This window comes from Psammomys obesus, unplaced genomic scaffold (genome assembly GCF_907164565.1).
Source record: "Psammomys obesus unplaced genomic scaffold, mPsaObe1.curated_primary_1811, whole genome shotgun sequence".
Lineage (NCBI taxonomy): Eukaryota > Metazoa > Chordata > Mammalia > Rodentia > Muridae > Psammomys > Psammomys obesus.
In genome coordinates, this window is record NW_026596463.1 from 663,802 (window position 1) to 691,134 (window position 27,333).

The 27,333-nt window shown below is 42.9% G+C and overlaps 1 protein-coding gene across 1 annotated transcript in view; it reads right to left on the bottom strand.

Moving 5' to 3' along the window:
• Positions 1 to 27,333, bottom strand: part of Scamp1 (secretory carrier membrane protein 1) — an 85,032-nt gene that overhangs the window by 29,533 nt on the left and 28,166 nt on the right. The window contains exon 2 of the mRNA XM_055598414.1: positions 25,729 to 25,806. Within this exon, the coding sequence (XP_055454389.1) occupies positions 25,729 to 25,806 (78 nt within the window). The remainder of the gene's footprint in view (positions 1 to 25,728; positions 25,807 to 27,333) is intronic.

Consider the following 27,333-nt stretch of genomic DNA (forward strand, 5'->3'; position numbering starts at 1 on the left):
CACTTCAGGAAAACACAGACTCACCCTAAAACTCAGCCAGCTAAAACTGTTATCAGCACTCTGCTGTCTTAAATACCAAGCAGTGCAGAGTATAGTTAAGTCAGGAGCCAGGAGAGATGGTGCAAGAGCCAGAGGCCGACACATCCAACTTCGGGTTCCTGAAAGACAGGCTCTGCTCACCAACACTGGGGATGCACAAACCTCTCTTGCGCCCTCACACCCACAGCCTCTTTCCATTTGAAGATGTTAGCTAAACCTCTACTCAGCTTTAGGACCCAGGGTTTCTTCAACTAAAAGGCATGTGCTCACTGGGCTCCAATCTCTGGTCCTAATAATGGAGCAGCAAATAGTCTTAACCAGCAAATCCCTTTCCAAACCGAGACTGGCATTGTAACTACAAGACAGACCATACATTTGTGAGAATCATAGTATACCATATCTAAAGGTGCTGGCTCAAATTTCATTTAAATAATATGCTGAATACATAGCTAAGCTAAAACTCCCTTCAGTGAAAAATGTGAAGCGCGATAGACAAGTTAAACTACAGACAATATAAAATGAAGAGATAATTAAGGAAACGAAAGAAGACCCAGAGAAACAAAACAGAATATAGGAGGAGTTACAAGCTTGATGATGCGATCCGCGGATCTGACAGCTAAGAGTCCCAGCGGAGGAGAACAGAGTAAGAGTCAGTGTCCAGCTGGGTCTTGAGGTATGGCTATTCTCAGTTCTCTGAGAAAGCACCAGATTGATTTCCAAAGTGGTTGTATAAGTTTGCACTCCCACCAGCAATGGAAGAGGGTTCCCCTTTCTCCACATCCTGGCTAGCATGTACTGTCACTTGAGTTTTTGATCTTAGTCATTCTGACAGGTGTAAGATGGAGTCTCAGAATCATTTTGATTAGCATTTCCCTGATGACTAAGGACACTGAGTAGGGTTTCTTCACCATTTGAAATTCCTTTGTTTAGTTCTGTATCCCTTTTTTCCCCCCCACTATTTTGGGCCAATTTTATTTATTTTTTATTTTTGTGTCTTATTTTATTTTTTAAATATTAGTTACAGTTTATTAACTTTGTATCCCAGCTGTAGCCCCCTCCCTCATTTCCACCCAATCCCACCCTCCCTCTTTCTTCTCCTCCCTGCCCCTTTCCAAGTCCACAGTAGGGGAGGTCTCCTCCCCTTCCATCTGACCCTAACTTATCAGGTTTCTTCAGGACTGGCTGCAATGTCCACCTCTGTGGCCTAGCAAGGCTGCTCCTCCCTTGAGGGGGTGGGGAGGTCAAAGAGCCAGCCATTGAGTTCATGTCAGAAATAGTCCCTGTTCCCCTTACTAGGGTTCCCACTTGGATACTGAGCAACCATGGGCTACATCCAAGCAGTGGTTCTAGGTTATATCCATACATGGTCCTTGGTTGGAGATACAGTCTCATAAAAGACCTCTGGGCCCAAATATATTAGGTCCTTGTGGAGCTGCTGTCCTCTCCAGGTCATACTAACTCCCCCTTCTTTCATATGATTCCCTGCACTCTGCTGAGGGTTTGGTTATGAGTCTCAGCATCTGCTTTGAAACACTGCTAGGTAGAGTCTTTCAGGGGCCCTCTGTGGTAGGCTCCTGTCCTGTTACTTGTTTTCTCCTACTTCCAATGTCCATTCCATTTGTCTTTCTAAGTAAAAATTGATCATCTTACCCTGGGTCCTCTTTCTTGTTTATCTTCTTTAGGTGTATAGATTTTAATATGTTTATCCTATCTTATAGGTCTAGTGCCCACTTATAAGTGAGTATATACTGTGTATGTCTTTTTGCTTATGGGATACCTCACTTAGGATGATCTTTTCTAGACCCTTCCATTCGCCTGCAAATTTCATGATTTCCTTGTTTTTAATAGCTGAGTAGTATTCCATTGTGTAAAAGTACCACACTTTCTGTATCCATTCCTCTATAGATGGACATCTGGGTTGTTTCCAGGTTCTGGCTATTACAAATAAAGCTGCTACAAACATGGTTGAGCAAATGTCCTTGTTGTGTACTTGAGCATCTTTTTGTACCCCATTTTTTAATTGGACCTGAAAGATGCTCCACTATACAACAAGGACATTTGCTCCACTATGTTCATAGCAGCTTTATTTGTAATAACCAGAAACTGGAAACAACCTAAATATCCCTCAACTGACGAATGGGTAAAGAAGCTGTGATACAATGGAATACTACTCAGCCATTAAAAACAAGGAAATCATGAAATCTGCAGGCAAATGGACGGAACTAGAAAAGATCATCCTGAGTGAGGTAAGCCAGACCCAGAACACACACGGTATGTCCTCCCTTATAAGTAGATGTTAGTCACACAGAACGGGATATCCATACGACAATGCACAGACCCCAAGAAGATAAGTCCTATGGGCATCTTAGGCTTCATGTGGGCCCACTACTTAAGAGACTGGGGGAATATCTCTGACATGGACTATATTGCCTGCTTTTTGATCACTTCCCCCTGATGGGACTTCCCTACCAGGCCACAGGGGAGGAAGATGAACTTAGTCCTCATGGGAATAAATTAACTGGAGTGTCTGTGTAGGGTGGGGCTCCCCTATAATGAGGGATAGGGGAGAGAAGATATGGTAGGGAGAGTGGGACAGAGAGAAAAGGAATGAGGGGCTTATGACCAAGATATAAATAAAAAATGAGTCAGTGTCCAGCTGGGCATGGTGGCGCACACCTCTAATCCCAACACTCAGGAAGCAGAGGCAGGTAGATCTCTGTGAGTTCCAGACAACCTGGTCTACTGAGGTAGTTCCAGGACAGCCAAGGGTATACAAAGACACCCTGTCTGGAAAAAAACACAAAACAAAAGAGTCGGTGTCCAAGCAGGATGCGAAGACATGAATCCTCACACTGAAAATTCCAAAACACAAAGTGGGTTTTAAAGAAAGTTAATGGAGACATCACACCAAAAAAAAAAAAAAAAAAAAAAAAAAAAAAAAAAACCCAAAAGAGGAAAAGCAGCCCAGTGGTGAGGAAAACAATCCCTAAAGAAAGGAGTGCCAGCAAGAACCCAGATAACTCAGTGCTCATGTAGAGATGTGAGGCCAGCCAGGTTAGCATAAGACCCACTCAGGTCAAGTGCACCACATCCCAGGAACACTAAGTAACAGTACAGCTGAGAAGCACGGCCTTCTCTCTTCCTTCTCATCTCTCCATCTCCCCTCAGCCAAGCTAGAAAAGTCCTCTCCTTCTTCCAAGTCTTCATTCCAGAGAAGTCCTGTCCCACACCCAAAAGGCCCCAGAAGGAAGGAGACTACACAGGAAGACCAAGAAACTTCTGAACACCTGGCCTGCTCCCCCCTAAGTAACGCCCTCCACACAGCTGTCCATTCTACATCTGAACACCTGGCTGGGTCCCCACTAAATGAACTATATTGTCTCCATAGACTTTAGGACATTATAATCACCCTAGCCATGTAATTGCAGGTTGACTGTTCTGTAATATAGTGAGCAGGTCTGCTCACTGAAACTCAAAGGCATTATACACACAATGACAACATTCAAATTCCCTTCTTTCCAGGCCTAAGAGATCTAGGGATTGTCTATGTCATGTAATAATTAAATTCTCCTAGGTGATAAGACCCTCTTGTAGAAGACTCAATAAACTTTGGGTCAGACATAACAAATCAAGCTGGAACTGGGAAGAAAGCTTCCTCCCTCCTAGCTAACTCTCAGAATGCTGGTAGGTGCTACACTGGGGAAGAAAAGTCACCAACAGTCTTACTCAGCTATGTGCTGATTTCCAGGAGTGATTCCGCACAATAGTAGGCCAATCACCACCCTGCCATGGGAGGTGGAGGGGCTCATGGGGCTCAAGAACTCCCAGTAGTCGAAGGAGAGGGAGAGACAGGAGATACAGCCACTGGTAAGGTACACATGCTCCTGTTTACAAACCATTACTCATGTTCCTATAAACAACCCTAAAAATTTTGGTCACATACAAAAGGTATAAAAGTAAAAAGTGAGCGAATTGGGAAAAGGATAGAGGTTATCAAGGCTGGAAGGAAGATAAGAGGGTAATGGGTGAATAAATTGTCATGTCCGTATATGAAAAAGTCATAATTAAATCCACTGGCATGAATAATCAGAATCTGCTTTAAACATTTAAAGCTGTGTGTTCTCAGAACTTCCCCTACACACTTCCATAGTTTAAATATCTAATCCCCAAAACAGCCCTGTGCTTTCTCACGCTCTGGTCTATGGAATGTTCTCTTGTGCGTTCTTCATATGGTCTGACTTGTGATCCCTCAGACACCTTTTAGAAAATGCAGACTCCAGGCCTAGCCAGAGACAACCCAGGGGTTCAAAAAGAAGCGCTGTGCACTTTTAACTGGCTAACATGGTGAGCAACTTTCTCAGGTGACCCTTAACAAGCAAGCTAGGAGAGCTTCCTGAGGCTGCTTGCCGTACTATGATGGTGGGCCTTCCAACAGAACTGCCCCAAGGAATTCTGGAACTTTTCAGATTTCCATCTTTCACAGGCAACTGTGACTGTGGCTATGCTTACATGGATTCCTTTGGTATATGTACATTACCTAAGAACCAGGGCAAATAGAATTATTTCAGTCAATACCATACTAAAACAGAGTTAGTAGGGACTCGGATAAGCACTAAGAGAAGCTACATAGCAGCAGATGAGAGGAGTGTGCAAGCCAGGAGAGTGCACACAGTAGGGGTGCACAAGCCAACACTACGAGGCCACCCACACATTCACAGTCACAATCACTCCACTGGCTGCGAAACCGAATGGGGCATGAGGCTTAGTAAAAGAAGACACTACACTTCATAAACAGCAGGGCCATGGATGAAATGGGTCATGACTGTGAGCTGAATGTGATCCTTTTATAAAACTGAAGTCATGAAGAGGGAGAGAAAGTCTTCCTGGGGAAAGACCATTCCAAACAGAAGAAACTGCTGGTGTGAGGGGGCCTGTGTGCTGGCACATGACACAGACATGCATAATAAAAGAACAGGGAAGCAGGTATTCTAAAGGCTCTTGATTTTAGTCTGGCAGAAAAAAAAAAGAGCAGCTAGTAAGGGTTACTGAGTTTCTGGTTCTACATATTAAGAGTGTGGAATGCATCACTCCAAGAGATAAAAGGATGAACAAAACTGTAAACTGCTCCCATACCTTAGGAAATGTGAGGACAAAGGGCAAAATGCTGCTCCAAAATTAGACAGAGAACAGTTCACTAGAGCACTAGTTATTCATGAACACAGCAGTAGGAACCAGTGCCAGGCAGGGAAATCTAAACTGTGAATTGCTCCACCGCTGAGAGCTAAAACTTAATATTGGAACTGCAGACACAGTTCAGTCAGCAAAACACTTGCCTTGTAAGCAGGAGGTTCTGAATATGGTTGATAGAACCTACCTTAAGAACCATGTGATGTGCACATGGTTTGTTGTTGTTGTTCTTGTTGCAGTTGTTTTGGATTTTTTTTGTTGTTGGTAGTTTTGATTTTGGTTTTTTCAAGACAGGGTTTCTCTGTGCAGACTTTGCTGTCCTGGATACAGTTTGTAGGGCAGGCTGGCCTGGAACTCACAGCAATGCCCCTGCCTCTGCATCCTTGGGTGCTGGGATTAAAGTTGTGTGTCAGCACACCTGTATGAGGACGAGCACTTGAGTCACAGTACTAGGGAGGAAAGCTGGGAGAAACTCCAGGTCACTGGCCAGCAGTGAGAGGCCTGTCTGCAGGAGACACACAGCATTCCTGAAGATGACACTCAGGGCTAGCCAGTGACTTCACAGGACATGAAAACACACAGGCACAGGGCTCTCTCCTCCATGCTCTGCTCTACCCTCCGTCAAGGAAGGAGGACCACACTAGAGAATGCCAGTCATCTAGTAGGAACTGACCTCAAGGAACTCCAACTGGTATCCAATGTGCTGATGTTTAATCTGTATGGGGCTCCTACCTGCTGCAGGCTCATACCTGCACTATGTCCCAGCTAAAGAAAATGCTCAGGAACACATGTAAAGTTCACAAGAGCAGAGGTGAAACTCTAGAGAATGCCAGTTGATCACCACCATGTAACTGTTAACAGCAGTTCCTGTGACCGAGTATATCATGCCTACCTGTCAAGAAAATATGATGAGGGATACTTAAAATCCAATGTCAATTTGAAGAGACATCAGAGCAGACCATCAGGACAGGAATTTAAAGAACTGTGGTTGATATTCTGGGGACTCTAAGGGGTAGAGCAGATGCCAGAGAAGAACAGGTGCTTCTGAAAGCACAGCCAGAATTCCTAAGAGCTAAAGGGAATGCCTGTGTCACATCTAAGCAAGCAGAAACAAAGGATGCCCATGATGGGTTTATTGGTACACTACAGAGAGATAAAGAGTATATCTCTGAGGGTGAGGGTTAAGAAACCTAAAAGAGGAGAGAGGGGGAGAGAAAAGGAGAGAGAATGGAAAGAGAAGGGAGAGAGAGAAGGAGAAAATGTGTGAAAATTACAGACAGCCATAAACTATTATATGCAATGAATACACCAGGAGAATAATCAAAGCAAACTATTTGAAAGAAAAACACAAATGACTGAGAATGTCTCCAAGTTAATGTTAGCCATCAAACCAGATATCCAGGGAGCTCACAGAACACTGAGCAAAACAGTGAAATAACACCCTACATATACACACCCATTGTTTTCAAAGACAGGAAACCAGGGTAAAAAACCACAACCTGAAAACCAGAGCAGGGACAAAAACCCAACTTCCCTGAGAAATGTAACATGGAGGCAGAGGGTGGCTCAGCAGTTATGAGCACTTGCTTAGCTGGTAGCTGGGTGGCGGTGGCAGCGGTACACACCTTTAGTTCCAACACCTGGGAGGCAGAGGCAGGCAGATCTCTAAGAGTTTGAGACCAGCCTGGACTACAGAGCGAGTTCTAGGATAGCCAGGGTACCCAGAGAAACCTTGTCTCAAAAACACCCAAAAAAAAGCACTTGTGGTGTCTCACAACCATCTCTAAGTCTAATTCCAGAGGATCTGGTGCCTTCTCTGGGCACCTGCAAAGCAGTGGCATGCGTGGGGTACACAGACATATGTAAATCAATACTAATACTAATACTATCTGAATTCTCAGAAACCAGACCAAGAACAAAATGGAGTTAAAACTAATGAATACAGGAGACAATGAAGCCACAGCCTAGACTTCTGTGTCCTGTGAAACTAACCCCAAAGGTGACAAGTATAAGCACTCCACACACATACTGAGGTGCTCACAGATTTGCATCTGGAAAGGAGGAAAATAATGTGGGTCAGAATCTATGATCTACTGAAGGAAAGCAGATCTGCAGAGAGGATGTAAGGGAAAAGCAAAAACTTCTTTTCCACATCATCAACTGGCTAGCAGAAGATGGTTGGTCTGAAATGCCAGTAGCAGCATCTCTCATATGGAGTCATGTGTATATACCAAATGCATGTCTATAGGTTTATATACACACACATAAATGAGTGAGATGAATGACAAGGACCAAAGGGGGAACCACTAATCCTGTTATTATAGAGTAGTCACACTGCCCATGATGAGGTTTAGTTATTTCATCTGCATTTATTTGAATAAGTGAATATGCAAACTCTAGAAAGCAAAAATACACATGACCAATGTGTTAAGAAGAGAAAAACACTTAATTTCTTTGAATGTCAATGGTTCAAATGTACTAAGTAAAACAAAGAGATCTTTCAAAATGGGTGGAAACCTATTAACATCATCCTTCATGTAAGGTGAAAACATACAAAAGCTGGCTTCCAAAGAAAAGAAAGCCAATGCCAGTAGGTTTAAAGGACCAGCTGTTGGCTAGAAGCCCCCAAAAGAGAAAGCTGCAGTGCAGCTGAAATGCAATAGGGAGGCCTCGGCTACTGGACTGTGAGCTGAAAAGAAAGAGGACACTCTCTCTGCATCACTGGTGATGATGACAAAAGTGACCATGTCCAGGTACTTAAGCTTTGTAAAATTCTTTGGCGCTAGTCCACTGAAGGGGACCCTCAATGCCATTAAGCCACAGGGAAAGAAAACAAAACAAACAAACAAAAAACTACCCAGTTGGTAGGTAAGAGGTCTACAAGAGCACATGCTCTCAAGCATCCTCATTGAGTACCACAGAGGCAAGGAGGTGGCTTGTCCAGGCAGCTGAGCAGAGAACTGTTTGTGACAGGCTCTTTCCTCCATGCAAGTTCCTTTGCATAAACACACTAGAAATATGTCAGCATACTCTATGTATGTGCACGCTTGTGCTCATGCGCGCACACACACACACACACACACACACACACACACGTATTATTGTCGATATAAAACCTCCCCCCAGGCTCACCAATTCTTAGTTCAGGAAGCAGCATCTTCAACAACGGCCAGGACACCAGGAAGGTGAAGACCGAGAATTTTGGTTTCTTTAAAAAACATAGAAGTAAGGAAAATTGTGGGATATGAGGCTGCTTCACAGGTGACTATGATTTGCGTCACACTCTAGCAGGCACATGGTTTTGCGAGCTGCAGATACTTTCTGCCAGTGTGTGATGTTTGGAATTCTGGGAGCTTTTCAGAGGATATATAACCGCTAAAGCCCCAGCAGGTGGGTGGCTGGTTGGTAGTGGGATGCTGTTGGTTGTAGTTTGCCAAGCCATGTGTGCAAAAGAAACAAAAAGAACAAGAAATTAGATATCCTGACAGAGAAGATCAAACTTGCCCCAAGGAACTCAACGCCCCTAATCATAGCAAAGAATAGTCCAAAAATAAAGAGGTGGAGAAGGGTGGAAGAGAGAAAGGAACCCACAAACTAGCAAATGGCAACTACAGACTCCCATAGGAAGGATGAACTATAGTGGTCCAACACTGATCAGGACATAGCATTTACAACTAAGCTCAAAACCAACAGAAGGATGGAAATAAGAAAACCCAAAACAGCAAGTAGAACAGAAAAATTACAGATGTAATTAATTAAGCTAAGAAACTAAGCAGGGGTAATCATCTTTAAGTGGACTAAAAATAACAAAGACAACTCAAAATTTTAAAAATTACCACAGGATGCCAGAAAAATTGAGAGAATCATAAGGCATTCTTTAAAACAATTCTACTCCAAAGATATTGGCTAGCTTAGAGGAAAGGGACGAGCTCCTCCTAGAGAAACAGAATACACCAAGACTGAGTCAGCAAGAAACACACAATACAGCAAAGAAATAATCACAACCTCCAGCAAGGAGCAGCAGAGAGCTGAAGAATTCCACACCTGAGTTCCACCAAGCACTCAGAGAGTTGAAGCCATTTTGTTTTCCTTTGTGCTTGTTTTGTTTGGAGACGTAATCTCTTTGTATTTCCCAGGCTGGCCTTAAACTGCTGACACTTCTCTACCAGAGTGGACCACTGGGCCCAGCTACTGTCAGTATTTCTTGAATTTTTCCCAAAATTGAGCTAATTTACATACATATTTTATGAAGCTACTTAATTACTTTGACACCTAAGACACAGGAAAAAAAAAAAAAACACACAGAAACAGAAGAGATGGCTCAATGGTCAGAAGCACAGTCTTAATTATCCAGTTGCTGTGATAAAACACAAGACAAAAAGCAATGTGAAGAGGAAAAGGTTTTACTTCAACGCAGTTTGTAGCCCATCATCCAGAAAGCCAGGGCAGGAAGTCAAGGGAGGAACTGCTGTAAAGCCATTGGAGGGGTGCTGCTGATTGGCTTGCTTCCCACGGCCTGTCCATCCTGCTTTCTTACTTACACAAGGTGGTCCCACTCACTGTGGGCTGGACCGTCCCCCACCTAGCACTAAGAAAATGCTTTGGTAAAGATCCTGAACTTGTTTCCCAGCAATGCTGAGCAGCTGACAACCACCATGCGCCAGCTCCAACAGGGTACCTTATCATTTCCTCAAAAGGCACTACACTTACATGTAAAACCATGCACACAAACACACCACACAAACACACCACACAAAACACACAACACACCATATACAAAACACACAACACACCATACACAACACAAAACACACACAACATACCATATACAGCACACACACCATAACAAAGAACACACACAACACAACAAAATGCAATGTAATACAAAATACATACAGCACACACATAATACAACACTATGTAACACACAACAATATAATACACAAAATACACATGACATAGATCTATTTTAAAAAACAAAACAACAACAACAACAAAACAAAACAAAAACTAAAGAAAACAGCCAGGCAGTGGTGGTACATATATTTAATCCCAGAACTTGAGAAGCAAAGCCTGGCAGATCTTTTTAAATTCAAGGACAGCCTGGTCTACAAGTTCCAGGACAGCCAGAAATACACAGAGAAACCCTGTCTTTAAAAACAAACAAACAAACAAACAAACAAACAAAAAAACAACAAAGAAAGGGTGGGGGGAAAGAAGGACCTAAGGAAAACAAAACTACAGGCCAACCTCTCTAAGGAGAATTTATGCCAAACCCTCAGTGGGACACCAGCAGAAAAACTTCAACAACACATTTAAAAATCACACATCATGACCAAATGTATTCATCCCTTACCCAATGCTGCTTCACCAGACAGTCAACAGGACATACTGTATCAACAGATTAGAAACTGAAAACAACTAAATAATCATCTCAGTTGACTTAGAAAATAATGTTGACAAAAAAATCTAACATATTTCCTGGCAAAAACTCCTCCTACTTCATCCTGAGTAGAATTCCCTCAACATACACATAGACTACTTGAGAAACCCCACTGCATCCAAGGGGAAAAGCAAGAAGGTGGGGGGGAAGAACTTTTTCCATCAAGACCCAGGGCAAGACAACCAGGCCTGCCTAACTCTTTCTACTTGTGTTTAGCTCAGTACTAGAAGTATAAGAGCCACTGGACAAGAAAAGGAGGAAAGGGAGGAGGAAGGGTAGGTTCAACTAAAAAAATGTAAAATTACCTCTTTATACAGATAGCAAAATTCTGTATGTTCACGCCACTGTACAAATATTAGAACCAGGAGATGAACACAGTAAGGTTGTATGCACAGTACCAACAAAGTTTCATCTGTACTAGCTACCTGGGAACGAAGCCAAGAACCGAGTCCATTTTTGACAGCATTAAGAAAACAAAATATCTAGGAATAAACTGGCTTTAAAAGGTATGACTTTGTGGGAACCATTTAGGTTATGGTGGTGGTGGTGGTGGTGTTGGCAGAGGGCAGGGGTACTTAAAGGAGATGATGGTAGGCACCCTCCCCCTGGGGATTGTTGGCCACTAGTCCCTAGGGACATAAGGAGCAGAAATAATGGAATGAGAGATTCTGATGGCCCACAAGCATCCAGAATAACTTCTGGATTATTCCAGACCAAAGGCTATATAATTCTTGGGGAGTGGGGGAAGATTCCCAGGGTCACTGTATGCTATTGGCTGGGGCTTGAAGTGCCAAGAATGCTTTACTTGTATTTGGCAGCATGGTCCTATCATATGAATGGGAACACAGTGCCTAATTAGCCTATAGGTGCAGGTGGGAGAGTGCTCTCAGGGAAATGTGTCAAAGACTATACTCCAGATATCATCAGATGCATCTGTGCCCAAAGACACTCTCCAGATGAGGTCAAGCAGAGAGTAGGAGGCCCTTCTGTGTGCATGTGTGTGGGGTGGGCATCCTCCATCTAGCACAGAACTCAGAGAAGCTGTCCAGTCTTGGCGGACTGAGACCTCAAACAGCAGGGTCCTCCAACAAGATGATGGACACAAACCCTCTTCCTCTCTGTCATTTCTCAGCTATGAGGTGAGTGGTTTTGTTCCACCCAAGATCCCAGCATGATATGCCTTGCCCTAGGCCCACTTACAGTAGGCCCTCCCAAACCATGAACCAAAAGAAACTTTTCTCTGTACACAGTCATCATCTTTTGGGTATTTGTTATAATGACAAAAAACTAACTACAAAACAGTGATTGAAAAAAAAAAAAATGGACCTGGGCATGGTGTCACACGCCTTTAATCCTAGCACTGGGAGATAGAGGCAGGCAGATCTCTGAGTTTGAAGTCAGCCTGGTCTACAGAGAGAGTTCCAGGACAGCCAGGGCCGTTACAGGGAGAAATCCTGTCTTGAAACACCCCCCCCCCCAAAAAAAAAAAAGAAGAAAAAAAGGAAGAAAACACAAGTGAAAAAATGGGCCCATGCTCATGGCTCATTATAATATTGTTAAAGTGTTCATACCCAAAACAGTACATAGTTCAACATAAGCCCTATAAAACTCCATTGACATTCTTCACAGAAGTAGGGAGAAAATCCTAGTGTTCATATAGAGCTATAAAGACCCCCAATAGTCAAGAATTATGAAAAATTTGGTATCATCATATTTCCTGACTTGAACTTAAATTACAAAGTTAAAGAAACCAAAATAGCATGACTTTCACAAAAATGTACAAAGAGGCTAGAAAAAGAGGCTGGAGCAGGACATGGGGATATAGAAGCAGTCACCACAGAAATAAATCTAGGTATATCTAGTCAACTGTTGTGTGAGAGAGGTGAGGGTAGAGATCAAAGGACAACTTGATGGTGGTCAGGTCTCTCTCAGAAAAGCAGAGACAAAAGGAAACCTCCATTGGTGGGGATGCAATGACTGGTACATTCATTATGGGAATGCAACACAGAATTAACAATGGCTCTGAGGTGATCTTTATACAAGGTTGGCCCAGAACAAAACTCGGACTGGATTCAGTAGACACATACTTATTTGTTAAGTAGATAATACAACTCGGAGAGAGAGCAATGCTAACGTGTGAGTCAGCAATCGTCCTCAAGTGCAAAGCAGGAGAAAACACAGTCATGTCACAGGGTCTCCACACACCATGCCCTGTGACACATTACTGACAAACAGCAGACATGCATAAAGAAATGGCAAAAACAAAGAGATCTTACCATCTGCCATATAAATGAACCCACCGGACATTAAGACGAAGTGAAATATGCCAGACACAGGAAGAAAGCTATTTATGATCTCATTTACATAGAAGATCTAAAAAGAAAGTTTACAGAGAGTACAAAATGGTGATTAGAAAATATGAGGAAGAAGTAGGGCAGCAGAGGGGCAGATGAAAGCCAGAGGATGCAAAGCAGTAGATTCCTGTGGCAAGGAGGTCTGCTGCTGTGACGCACAGCATGAAGGTTACAGGTAGTGCAACCCAGGTGCATAGGAAATGCATGCTGAGCAGCTTTTAGCTGCTTTGCAACCAAAAAAGAGAAAAAAAAGAGTAATTATATGAACTGATGGTTAATTTAGTTTACTATCTATATTTCATTAAAGTATATTATAAACCTTAAATATACACACTAAAAATTATTAAATTAAACATACAGTTTGTGATCTAGCCATCACACCTCTCAGTAGTTACCCAAATGAGCTGAAAACTTATGCTCACAGAAAAACCTACACAGAGATATGTATAGCACCCTTATTCATCACAGTAGGGCCTTGGAAGTAACCACATTTCCTTTAGTAGATGAATAGATCCATAAACAGAGTAGACTCAAGACAGAATGTTATGCAGTGCTAAAAAGAAATGAACCATCAAGCTATGAAAAGATATAGAGGAGACTTAAATACACACCAGGCAAAGAAGCCAATCTGAAAAGGCTGCACAACCCACAGTCTCAACGGTATGAGGACCAGCGGGAAAGGCAAAACTACAGAAGTGTAAACAAACAAAGGCAGAGAACAGGAGGACCAGTGGTTGCTGCTGGAACCAGAAGGGCGAGAGTGGGGTTGGGCCAGGCCAAAAGCTACCCTGTCAATTCCAATCATGGGTCCAGGTCAGCCCACATGTATTCCAACCACAGCATGTACATACCTAGCCAGAGTTACCGTGTGTCAGTACAGGCTCATTCACTGTGACTAACTGTGTCAATCTAGAGGTAAAGTAGATCAGGAGACTGAGGGCAGGGGGTGCAGTAGGTGGGAATCTCTGGAGAGACGCTCAGTGGAACAGAGGAGAGTAGTTCAGTTCCCAGCGCTCACACTCCTGCAGCTCCAGCTCCTGACAACCTCTCTCCTAGCCTCTCTTGCATACATACACATATACATGGACATACACACACGCACATATGAACAAACATACACTAAATCTTAACAAAAGATGTAAAGCTAGTGAGAGTTCCTAAGCAGGAGACTGAAGCAATTAACTCCTTTTCTTTAGGGATCTCTGGGTGCAGAGTTGAAAAAGACTGAAAAGCAATAAAAGGGGATGGTGAGCTGAGAGAGTCTATCAAAGGAAGGGAAATGGGGGACAGTTTCTAACTGCTGCCTTGAATGTGGCCTCAGACAGTAATGAATTTAATGAGAGGAGAGAGCATGAGGTGAACAAAACCAGAGAGCTAACAGTAGGATGGACACACTGAAGATCCCGGAGGCCTTGGAAGATGTGCCAACAAGAGAAGTCACTGGAAGACAGGAAGCAGTAGTCACAGATACATGAACTTCAGCCACGGACCAAGAATCCTAAAGCTAAGGATGCAACCAGTAAAATCCCAATCCTAAAGAGGAGTCCGCAGGCCTGCCACAGTGTTCCTATTTTGTATAGACACACTGGAAGGAGCTATCTTCCCAGCAACACTGCCAACATCTGCTGTGGTGCTCAGGAGAGTCCAGCATCACTGGCCCTGTGGATTATGACTTTTCCTTATACAAGAGGTAAGAAGGGTCGCAGGTCCCGTCTGATATCCCAGCCATTTCCTCCAGCCATTTCCCCCAGCCATCTATATGCAACTTTGCTCTAATTGCATGAAGCAGCAGAGTCCTAGGGAGGTGGTCAGGTGTACAGGCTGCGGAGACTAGAGGAAGAAGCCTCGGGGGAGGCATCATCCATGCCACGCCGGGTAAAGCCTTTCCAGGGCAACTGCTTTGGAGCCGCTTACAGTGTCTGTCAGTCACCCCTCACCCACATTCTGTAATGAAGGCCACTAAACTCACTGGTTCTCCGGCTGAACGGTGATGGAATTGTACTACGAGTTGCCATTAGAACCTCAGAAAGGGGTAAAGGTCTACATCTCCCCAGTGAACGAACATTAGCAACAGCTAGTTATAACTTTCTCAGGGCTATGACTGTAAAAGTTCATGTAACCTCCTACATATATAACTTCATTTAGGGGTACTTTCAAGTCGTGTTTCCAGGCCACAGCCATTTATTATGTGGCTTAGAATAAACCACTTTTTATTTGCCTTTAAAATAATCCTATCAAGAGTAGCATGCATGTTTAATCCCAGCACTCAGGAGACAGCAAGATCTCTGTGAGTTCAAGCCCAGGTTGGTTTACATAGTGAGTTCCAAGAGAGCCAGAGCTACTTACTGAGACTCTGTCTTGGGGGAAGAGAATGGAGGGTGTGGAAGGGGAGAGGAGTTTATGGAGGTGGAATATAGCTCAATGGTAGAATACCTGTCTAACCTGTTCAAGGCCCTCAATTCAGTCCCTAGGACCAAATAAATATACAAACAAAAAATTTTAAATGTGTAACTATGAAACAGCTACTGAATATAATAAAAAAGTCTGGAAATGACAATAAAGAAAATGGCAGAAGTCAATGTAAAAGACCAAGGAAATGAGACGTGAGAATTCAGAAAAATTATCAGTAACAAAGCAAAACAGTAATGGAGTTAAAAACACTGGTATTTCTTGAAAGAACAATGGTGAATCAAGAGAAAAAAAAGTTAAAAACAGAAATAAGAGCTAGTACGTTGAAGAGGTCATTAGATACCAGCCCCAATGGCTGTCAGAATGCAATACAAAGATGGGAAATTTCCAGAGTTTTGAGAAGCACAGGCGACATTCTTCATGCCTGGTTTAGAACTGTGGGAGCAAAGGCAGCCACTCTTTTGAAAAGGCTGCAGAAGAAGGAGAATTCTACGGTCTGAATGACTTGTCACCCCAAGAGTCACATATGTTGAAACTTAATACTCACCTCAATCAATACTTTTAGTAGGTGAAATCTTTAGAAGGTGTTGTGGTCATTATGACGAAATGCCCACAAATCCAATCAGTACCCTTTAAAAAGAAGCTGAGGAGTGGGGGTACTGGCTGACCTCTTCTACCGCATTTAGACACAGCAAGGAATGCCATACAGGCCCCAGGAAAGAGGTCCCCATCAGCTACTGAATCTGCCCACGTCTACCCCTTGGAATTTCTAGCCTCCAGAACTGCGAGCCATCGATTTCTGCTGTCTCTAAATTACCCAGGAGAAGGCACTTTGCCAAACTTGTGCAGAGTATAACATATCCTCACAGTATGGTGTGCTTCCACAGCATGAAAGAGAAAAGCACTCAAAAGAGAATGAAGGGCTGGAAGACAGACTGTGACTGCTGTAGAACACACAGAAGGTTAAAGAATTACAGACAAATACAAGAAAGGCAGACGTTAAAGGACTACACAAAGCATTGTGAGGATTAAACACCAGCAGGTGAGAAATGCCGCAGGAACCTTGTGTTTCTTGTCGAGACTGACATAACGACATCAGTATTGGGGGACTCAGGCAATGGGTGTTAAGGGCAGACAGGGGAAGGTGTCCTAGGGTTCCACGTTGACCCTTTTAAAAACTGAGGTGAACAGATAGGTGGGACAGAGCCTTAGTCCTACCATACTATCTTGTTCCCAATGTGGCGCTTGGACTCTAACGTGAATCCTAATGATTCTCACCCATTGGTGTTCACATCTTTGAATCCTTTTTCTGAAAGCATCTCAGGGCTTTTAACAAACCTTTATTCAACAAAGCACTGAAGCACAATAAAGGTGACAGACTGCTGCCGCCCCCCTGGATTCCACTACATTCTGTGAGAATTTACCTTCCCGGGCGGGCTGCACTAAGAGGCTCTATGGGACTGACAAAATGCTCATGTTGGAAGACACCTACGTATCCCCTGGGAACTGCAGGTGACATCTGAGCCCTGGGGGAAGGACCCAATTAACTGCTGAAAGTTTCTAAGACTCTCAGTCATATGTAGCTCTGAATATTATCTTTGCCAGTAGCCTCAATGAACTTGGCAGAGATTCTTCCCTAGTCACCCCCCCCCCAGATAAGAATATAGCTTAGAGGGTTGTAGGGATCTGCTCTTCAAGAGGATCCAAATGTGGTTCCCAGCACCCACAGAGCAGCTCACAACTGCCTATCTCCAGCACCATGGGACCTGATACCCTCTACTGGCACCTGTGGGCACCTGCACTCACATGCACATAGCCACACACATAACATATAATTAAAAATAAATCTTAAAATACAACATAGGTGAATACCTTGAACACAGCTTTAGACTGAGTAAAGGAGTTGGCTCTATTGTGCCTAGACTTCCGAGCCACAGAAATTGTGGTGTAAGCTTATATTGCTTCAGGCCACTGAGTTTGTGATATTTTGTCAAACAATAGAAAAGCTGTGTACATGGCTGTCTTGACCCCGGAAAGATGAGGATAACCTAGGAGACCCAAGCATTATGATCACAGTCTCCTGACTCCCTCAATAACAATGGAAGGCCAAGTAGGGGATGTCAGAGAGGTATGGTTTGTGGGGAGATGGCTTTGGCTAAAGCAAACAGCTCCTTAGACTAGGAGATGGCAACTCTAGAGGGGTAACCTGGAACAAGCTGGGCTTTCTCCTCAGATTTTCTACAAGCCAAAAAATGACATATAAGACAGGCTGAGTTCAAATCTGGTGACACCACATGCCAACTACTAAGTACAGACGATATAATCACTTCTAAGGAAAACAGATAAGTTAATGTGACCTCTAAGAAAATAATTCCCTAACAATGTAAACAATAATTTAAAGACAGACTTGAGGCCAAGCATCTCTGGAAGGCCACTGTACCATTCTACAAGTTTCTGAAGTAGGACAGCTTGGTTTCAGTTGAAAAGATAGACAGGTAAAGCTCTCCAGGGAGTATGTGACAGGATATGGCCACTGATTAGATATAGGAAAGGAAGCCACTTGAGCCCAAGAACATTTGTACTTCTAGCCACTAGGACACCAGGAGAATAAAGAGACAGGAAACAAAGACTGGCTGTAGAAGGGAAAGGTAATGAGCTCCCAGAATACCAAACCAGGGAGATTCAGAAAGAGAAGGAGATGCACAGCATCTAAAAGGCGTTAAAGTGAAGAAAAGACATTTATAGTATTAGAAGCAGGAACCGCTCTATGCACTCACACAGTCAGTCCTGCAGCCAAATGCTTTATCCTGCACTTCAGAAGAGACTGACGGGAGAAACTACCTAACTCAATGCTTTCCTCCTTGCCCATGTAAGACATGAATAAAAGCCAAAGGAGTTCAGATGCTTGCCTAAAGTTACCCTCTAATCAGTAGTCAGAGCTAGGCTAAAGCACATCCTGAGGCCCTCCACCCCCTGCACGGCCTGTGTGGTGGATGTTATAGACAGGCCAGGTATTTAGGCCCGTTATTGTAAGAGATGATCACCTGGCAATCTCCTTCTCATGATTCTTCATTCTGTGAAGGTACAGATCTACGAGAGAGACTACACACGGTACAAGGAACAAAGCAGAAAAGGAGCCAGACCAAGTGTCTGTGAGGACTGGAAACATGCCAGCAACTGAGGCTCCAAAGTGTCTCCAAAGGTTTCCTCAGGAGCACTGCATTCCAGGACTGTGTGTCCCCAGTCTTTACCTTTTAATATCTATCAGAAGAAAACCTTTCAGAAGCCATGAACACCAATCACCAATGGCTAAAATGAGTGAGAATCACACTGATATGATATATGATATGATATGATATGATATGATATGATATGATATGATATGATATGATATGATATGATATGAATCATTACCTAAATAAATGCATTCCTGGTACACACATCAGCTCTCAAGAATCCAATCATTGCTCTAGCAATTTAGATTTCAGAAGACAGATCAGGGAACCTACCTGCCATATGCAACATAATCTCCATAAGGAAACCTTATACTCAAGCAACATAGATCATATCATAACTCAAGATGACTCTATTCACAGCATATCTCAATTCAGACTAGGCCCGGTTCAAGTGTTCAGTAGTTTTCCAGGACAGCAGATATTATGTCTACATTAAATGGCATCTTATGTAAATCAATGTGTAAATTATAAAAGTATTCAACTTTTCAGTCGATAGCCATTAACTGTCTTAAAGTTTCCTTTCAACAACAAAAAAAAAATCACATGTAAAAAGTCTTCTTTTGAGATTATAATATAATTACATCATTCTCCCTTCTCTTTCCTTCCTCCAAACCCTTCCATATAACTCTCCTTGATCTCTTTCAAATTCATAGTCAAAGTGCTGGCTTGTGACAGCTTAACAGAAACAAAAGTCATCAGAGAAGAAGAAGCCTCAATTAAGAAAATGACTCCAGACTGGGAGGTGGTGGTGCACACTTTTAATCGCAGCACTCAGGAGGCAGAGGCGGGTGGATCTCTGTGAGTTCAGGGCCAGCCTGGTCTACAGACTGAGTTCCAGGACAGGCAGAGCTACATAGAAACCCTGTATGGGAAAAACAAAAATAGACATATGCTAGAAGACACACATAGACAGACAGAGTAGACAGATAAGAAAGAGAGAGAGAGAGAGAGAGAGAGAGAGAGAGAAAGAAAGAAAGAAAGAAAGAAAGAAAGAAAGAAAGAAAGAGAAAGAGAGAGATGACTCCACAGATCAGGTTGTAGGCAAGTCTGTATGTAGGGAATTTTCTTAACTAATGATTGATGTTCAAGGGCCCCGCCCATTGTGAGTGGTGCCATCCCTGGGTTGGTGGTCCTGGGTTCTATAAGAAAGCAAACTGAGCAAGCTATGGGAGTGTGGTAGTTTGAATAGCTACAGCCCACACAGACTCATGTGTTTGAAGGCTTGGCCCACAGAGAGTTCCAATATTTTAGGAGGTGCGGCCCTGTTGGAGGAAGTGTGTCACTGTGGGGCCTATGCTCACGCTCCGCCCAGTATGGCACACAATCCCCATTTACTGCCTGGGGATCAAGACGTAGAACTCTCAGCTCCTTCGCCAGCACCACATCAGCCTACAACACTGCCATGTTCCCCATCACGATGATAATGGACTAAACCTCTGAAACTGTAAGCCAGTTCCAAAGAAATGTTTTCCTTTATAAGAGCTGCCTTTGTCATGGTGTCTCTCCACATCAATGAAACACAAACTAAGACAGGCAAGCCAGTAAGCAGCACTCCTCATGGTCTCTGCACTAGCTCCTGGCTCCAAGCCTGTTTGAGTTTCTGTCTCAACTTCCTTCAATGATAAACAGTAACGAGGAAGTGTAAGCCAAATAAATTCTTTTCTCCCCAAGTTGCCTTGGTCATGGTGTTTCATCTCAGTAGTCTAACTCTAATTAAAGCAGCCTCTTTTTGCATCAGTTGTTATTACATGCAAATATGTAATATATATGTTGTATTTAGGAGTCTAAATACAACCTGCCTAGGTGTATAAGGTTAGAAGTATGTATGTTTTCAGGGCTGGACCATTTGGTCTTTGATAAGCAGTTGGCGTGCTCTAACCTATGGAAGACTACTTCTCCCACTCTTGAGTGTTTCTTAGTTGCCTGTAGTTCTCTGTATAGGGCCGAGGCCTCCTGGCTTTCTATTATACACTTTGGCATGTCTTTTGTTGTTGTCCTTATTCAGGCACTCATGTTGGTAAGACTGTGTGGGTGTAGCTTCTGACATTACTAGCAGACATAATCTCCCAGAAAACTCCCTGATCGTACAGTCTTTCCACCCCCTCTTCTGCAATGTTCCCTGGGCCTTAGATGCGGGAGCTGTTTTGTAGATGTATCTGTCGGAACTGGGTGCCACAGAACATGGTCTCACTGTATATCCCTGGCTGGTCTGAACTCCCTACATGATACAGGCTGACACTGAACTCACACAAATCCACCTGCCTCTGCCTTCTAAGTGCTGCTATTAAAGGTATGCATCACCATGACCTGAAATCTTTAGGATTTATTTTTTAGGTGTATGTTTTGCCTGTGTGTGTGTGTGTGTGTGTGTGTATACACCAGAAGCCTGGTGCCCATGGAAACCAGAAGGAGGCATCAGATCCCTGGAACTGGAGTTCCAGATGGTTGCTAGGTACCATGCAGGTGTTAGGAACTGAGCCCAACCCTTCTGCAAGAGTAGCCAGTGTTCCTAAAGGATGAACCAGCTCCCCAGCCCTGAGGAACCTACTTTTAATAAAATAATGTGAACTTTTTAAACGTTAGCAGGGTTAATCACTCCACCATCCTGCTATAGAATCTGCCTGCTTGATTTTAAGTAACTCATCATATCCTTATGCAATAATCCAGAAGCTTCCATGTCACAATCACCTTCTAGAACAAATATGAACACAACCAATCAACTAAAACAGTGTTTGGACAAAAGTCAAACACATCATGTAATTCAGTCAGTCAAGTATATTTAAATTTTTACAGAATCACTTTTAGAAGCTGCAATTTTAGGGGCTGGAGATCGCTCAGTGGCTACGGGCACTTGCTGCTCTTGCAAAGGACCTACGCTTGGTTCCCAGCACCCATAAAACACTTACAACTATTGGTAAACAACAGCTCCAGGGGATCTAAGGTCTCTCTGACCTCACTGGCGCTGCACGCACACGGCATACAGACATTCGTGCAGGCAAAATACTTACACACATGAAATAAAATAAATCTTTAAAAATAAGTAAAAGTGCAGGACAAGCTCACCAGGTTCTTTGATAACAATCGTGTTCCTGGTGCTGAAGTCTGCTCAGAACCCACAACTACCTAGTCTTAGATAGACCCACTATAGCCTAGCACCCGACTTAAGGCACCCACTTCCCAAAAGCCTTTCTGGGACTATGGAAACTCAACATGTAGAGCCATGCTTATAATTTTATGTTTCATTTACCCTGTATATATCCTCTTTGTATGTATGTGGAATATTTTCAAATCTCATTTCGGTGACAAACTTTCCACAGGCCAGGACTTTGACTCCTTAGTCACCTGTCTCTAAAGAGAACATGGTGTGTGCTAGCTAATTTTTTGTTTTGTTTTTGTGTGTTTTTTGTTTGCTTGTTTGGTTTGGTTTGGGATTAAAGGCATTCTGGCTAGTTTTATGTCAACTTGACATAAGCCAAAGTCATCTGAGAGGAGGAAACCTCAATTAAGAAATGCCTCCATAAGATCAGGCATTTTCTTAATGAGTAATTGATGTGGGAGGGCCCAGCACACACTGTGTGTGGGGCCATCCCTGAGCTGGTGGTCCTGGGTTCTGTAAGAAAGAAGGCTAAGCAAGGCAATGGGGAGCAAGCCAGGAAGCAGCACCCCTCCAGGTTTCTGCCCTGTTTGAGCTCCTGTCCTGACTTCCTTCAATGACGGACTACAATGTGGAAGTGTAAGCCAAATAAACCCTTTCTTCCCCAAGTTCCTTTCTAGTCATGGTGTTTCATTACAACAGAAACCCTACGACAGGGTGAAAGGCAAAAAGGTTTAAAAAAAAAAAAAAAAAGCAACAAACAGATGAGTTACTGCTGCTTCCAAACTAGTTTTGTGTCTCAGATGCTTTTCAAAAAAAAAAAAATAAATAGGCCAGGTGGTAGAACTTGTGAGGCAAAGAGAAGAGGATCTCTGTAAGTTCAAGACATGCCTGGACTACAGAACGAGTTCTAAGACAGACTGGGCTATAAAGGGAAACCCTGTCTTGAAAAAACAAACAAACCAAATGAAAACAAACAAAAACTTTAAAGTACTTCTTTAGAATGATGCTGTGAGAATTTGATACAGTAAAGCAGATAAGAGGCTCATAACACAAAGCAGAGACTTGATGAGGAACACTCCCCACGAGAGTAATCTCAGGCTGGCAAACCAGCTCAGTGAGTGGGTAAAGGCACTTGCTGCTAAGCCTGAAGACCCAACTGTGACCCCAACTGTGACCAGGATCTGGCTCTTACAATTTTTCCTCAGATTGCCACATTCTGTGCCAAGCACACACACAGAAGAAGATATAATGAAAGTTTATAAAGAATAACTACAGCTACTTTTGTGAAAAGGATAAATGTGTCTTGCTAATAAAGTAATCTGGACAGAGGGAGTTATCAGTAGTGCTGGGACTTGCCATTAGTATCAGCAAACATGAGCAAGCTCTGCTGCCATCTCCTGTCCTCAGAAGTCACATTAGAACTACACAGAGTAGACAGACCACACTACTTTGCTCTCGTTCTTTGTCTCTAAACAGTTGCTACCAGGCTGGACTCCTGCACACCCACAGAACTTTCTGTGTTAGGCTAGATTATAGTATCGTATGAGACCACTGGCCTTTTCCAGGATCCAACAACATCACCTTCATAACGATGATGAGCGTATCAGTGGTCCTGGGACACTGATGCTACACTTACACAGAGGCTGGTAAGTGAAGCCTTTGAAATTGTTGAAATTGTAAAGTTTTCTTTTCTTTTTATAGTACTGAAAATCGAACCCAGGGCCTTCCACATTATGAGGCAAACATGAACCCCAAAAGTTCATCTTTATTGCATCCTTTGCTAATCAAGTTTATAAGGCATCCCCCCACATCCACCTAACAACTGTCTGGACGCCCAGTGAGTGCTCTGAAAACTTGGGTTCAATTCTGATACTGACCCAACCTAGTGATAAACATGGATTTCAGAGGTTAAAGGGTTCAATACATGTCTGTGCCCACTTTAGAACCCCTAAGTTCCAAGCTGCAGAGTATACTTTTTGACCAACTGGTTAGAAATGGGGGTTTTCCATAACCACTTCCTTGGATTTCAGAATTTTCTGGAAAAAAAAAAAATCACAGAACTGAAAAAAACATATTGCTTTACTCTTACCAGTTTGTTATAAGGATACAACTCAGAACCAAAGATGCATGGGCAGAACATGGGAAAGTGGCCCAGACTCCCATGTTCTTTCTCCACCCACCCCTCTTCTAGCACCGTGATAAGAGGACCACTGCATAGACGTGTCGGGGTAAATCAGTGGCTGCTGCGGTGACCAACTCAGTCCACGTCCTCTCCATTTTAGTTTGCTTCTCTGCTGCTACAATAAAACACTGATCAGAAGCAAATCAGGGAGGGAAGACTTGTTCCATCTTCCTTATTTACTTACTACTGGAACATCATCTCAGGAAGCTAGGGTAGAAACCTGGAGCAGAAATTCCGACAGTGGCCTTGGAGGAAGACTGCTTACTGGCCTGCTTCTGAGTTCATACACCTTTTGTTCATTTGTTTGTTTTGAGACAGGGTTTCTCTATGCAGTCCTGGCTGACCTTAAATTCACAAAGATCAGCCTGCTTCTGCCGTTCCAGTGCTGGAAATGAAAGTATACCCCACCACCCTAGGATCAGCCACCCTTTTTTAGACAGCCCAGGTCCACCCGACTAGAAATGGTAGCACCCACAGTAGGCCAGGCCCTCCTGCATCAGTTAACAATTAGGAAAAGGCCCCATAAACACACTTCAGGCCAACTGACTGAGGTGTTTACTGGACTGGTATGCCCTCTTCCCAGGTGACGCCAGGTTTGTATAAGTTTACACCTAAAGTTAACTGTGATAACTTCTGACCCTCTCTTGGGAGGCAAGCTTAGTTTTTTGCCATCTAGTCATGCTTAGACTCTCTAGTAACCATCACTCAACCTGAAGCACCTAGGGACACAAAACCACCAGTCAACTCATTAGCATATATCAAATTCTACAAGTTTTAGAATCTATATGCCCATAACTGGAGACAGGGACCAAATACAGTTTTCTTTTTAATCACAACTTTGTATAAAGTTCTTCTGAAACTAAGTAGTCAATAAAATACACACTGAAAAACCCTAAGCAAAACCTACATCGTCTTTCAGAATAATCTTCTACACTATGAAAAATATACACCAGGAAGGGGGGACTGCTAGCTAAGGATCATGATAGAGTAGTAAAAATCCACAGATATAACTCAAGTATCCGTGGGACAACTAACATTTCCAGAGTCACAAATTTCTATAGTTAGGGACCTGGTGAGTACAATGTCTATGATCCGACACAAATTCAAAAGACACCATTATTTGCTGGAGAAAAGTACTTCAATAGTTCTAAAGTCTGAAACAAATAAAATTATCAAAAAGGCGCTAACAAAGAGCCCTAACTGTAACTGGGTACAACCTTAGTGGATGGCAGAAGACAGTCCCTTGTACCTAGCAGAGCAACAGGGCACCAGTCAGTGGAGTTCTTCTCATCCCCTAAGTAACATTAAATTTTAGAGGAAGAAAACTCTTTCCTAGAGTAAGCAGATTCCGCTGCTACAGCGGAAGGTGACTCAAATGACAAGGACACAGATGTTAAAAGTTCCAGACATGTCCCCATCATAAGGAAGCATCGCCCCACAGTCCCACAAAGACAACACAAACATCAAGAGGCACACTCCTACTTCACAGTGCTCAGTACTGTAAGAAGGTTAGAAGAACACGGGGTTGGCACTTTAATTTACCGAATGAAAGAAGAAATCTGGGGGACTTCTCTAGAACCATCATGGTAATTTTTGGTTATCACCAATGTCCTTCCCGTAAGAGAAAAATAATCTTAACTTGATGAATTCTAAATAGCACATTCACACGGCTTATTTTACATGCACTTAACCCATCAGCTGAAAAAGAAACATAATTAAAATATCCCCTACTTAACTTCCATTTAAACACTTAAGAGAAGTACAAGGAAAAATAATCCTACCGTTCTAGAATCTGAGAAAGGATTATATTCATCAAGTCCAGGCGGCACATTTCTTGTCACCTGTGTAACAGATGGGTCCTGGAATAAAGTTTGAAAGAGAAAAAATATATATATATGAGTTATCTAGTAAGACACAATTTTGATATTTATATAATATCTGCTTTATCTGAACCTTTGGTCACTCAGAAAAACAGAGCAAACTGTCAGATGTATTCAGCATTTCAACAAAGAGAATATTTAAACCCACGGCCCTCACACCCTCAAAAAATAAATAAATAAAACTTGGGTTAGAGGCAGCAGCTGCTGGTCTGTCTATGAAGACTAGCTCTGTGGTGCTGACTGCCTAGGATGCTCTAATTAAATCCCCCATCTGTGAGACCAGCATAAAGTTCACACCCTCACCCCGATGTGACACAGGGTCTCACTCCATAGCCCAGGCTGGCTTTGAATTCTTGCCTTAGCCTCTTATAAATGCATCTATAAGCCACCTGAGTGCACAATCTTCATAGTCTCCTTTTTATTTTTTTAATGTTTTATTATTTTGAAAATTTCATACATGAGTAAATCTATCACTCCCACCCTTCCTCTAAATCCTCCCATGTTCTACACACACACATGATCTCTTCTTTAATTGTTATTGTTACGTGTGTGTGTGTGTGTGTGTGTGTGTGTGTGTGTGTGTGTGTATGTATTTAAACCCACACCCTCACACCCTCAAAGAAAACAAATAAAACCTGGGTTAGACACAAGTCAGCTGCTAGTCTGTCTATAAAGATTGGGGTAGGTCCCACATCTATGCACATGCATATATAACCTAATGAGTCCATGTGCTCATGTAGTTTGTGTATCGAGGGCTGACCATCTGAGATCAGATAACCTCTGTGAGAGCCCATCCCTGGAAGAACCCAATTCTCCCTCTCTCAGCAGCCACTGGGCCCCTAAAGTTCTTTCTCTAGGAATGAGAAAGAGTTATTTCTAAAATAGCACCTTCAACAGTTTTCTCAATTTCAAATTTAAGTACATTAGAAATCAATATGTCCCTCTTACTTTACTCTATCCCAGCATTGGTACTTATCTGTAGTTTATTTTTCTATGTGGCCCTGGACTCCCTCCCCCTTTCCAAGTACATTAGCACACTGTCTTAGCCTTTTAAATCTCTGAATATTAAGCTTTCCTACAAAAATTCCTAAATCAGAAAATTCTATTTTACTTCCTTCAATTATGAGTATCAAACACAAACATAACGAAAATGCCAAATAAAATCAACTACATGCTTCAAAACTGAAAGATGTTTCCACTTTCCACCATCAGTGTACCTAACAATCAAAGAGTCAGACTACAACACCACAACCCACAATGAGTCAGCAGCTCTGGAGTGGGGCCTGAAGATCTGTGTTTCTTTGGTTGGTTGGTTGGTTGGTTGGTTGGCTGGCTGGTTTGGTTGGTTTTTTTGAGACAGAGTTTCTCTGTGTATCCCTGCTTATTCTGGAACTCACTTCGTAGACCAGGTTGGCCTCAAACTCAGAGATCCACCTGCCTCTGCTTTCCCAGTGGTGGGATTGAAGGTGTACACTCAGTGGATAAGAACACTAGCTGTTTTTCCAG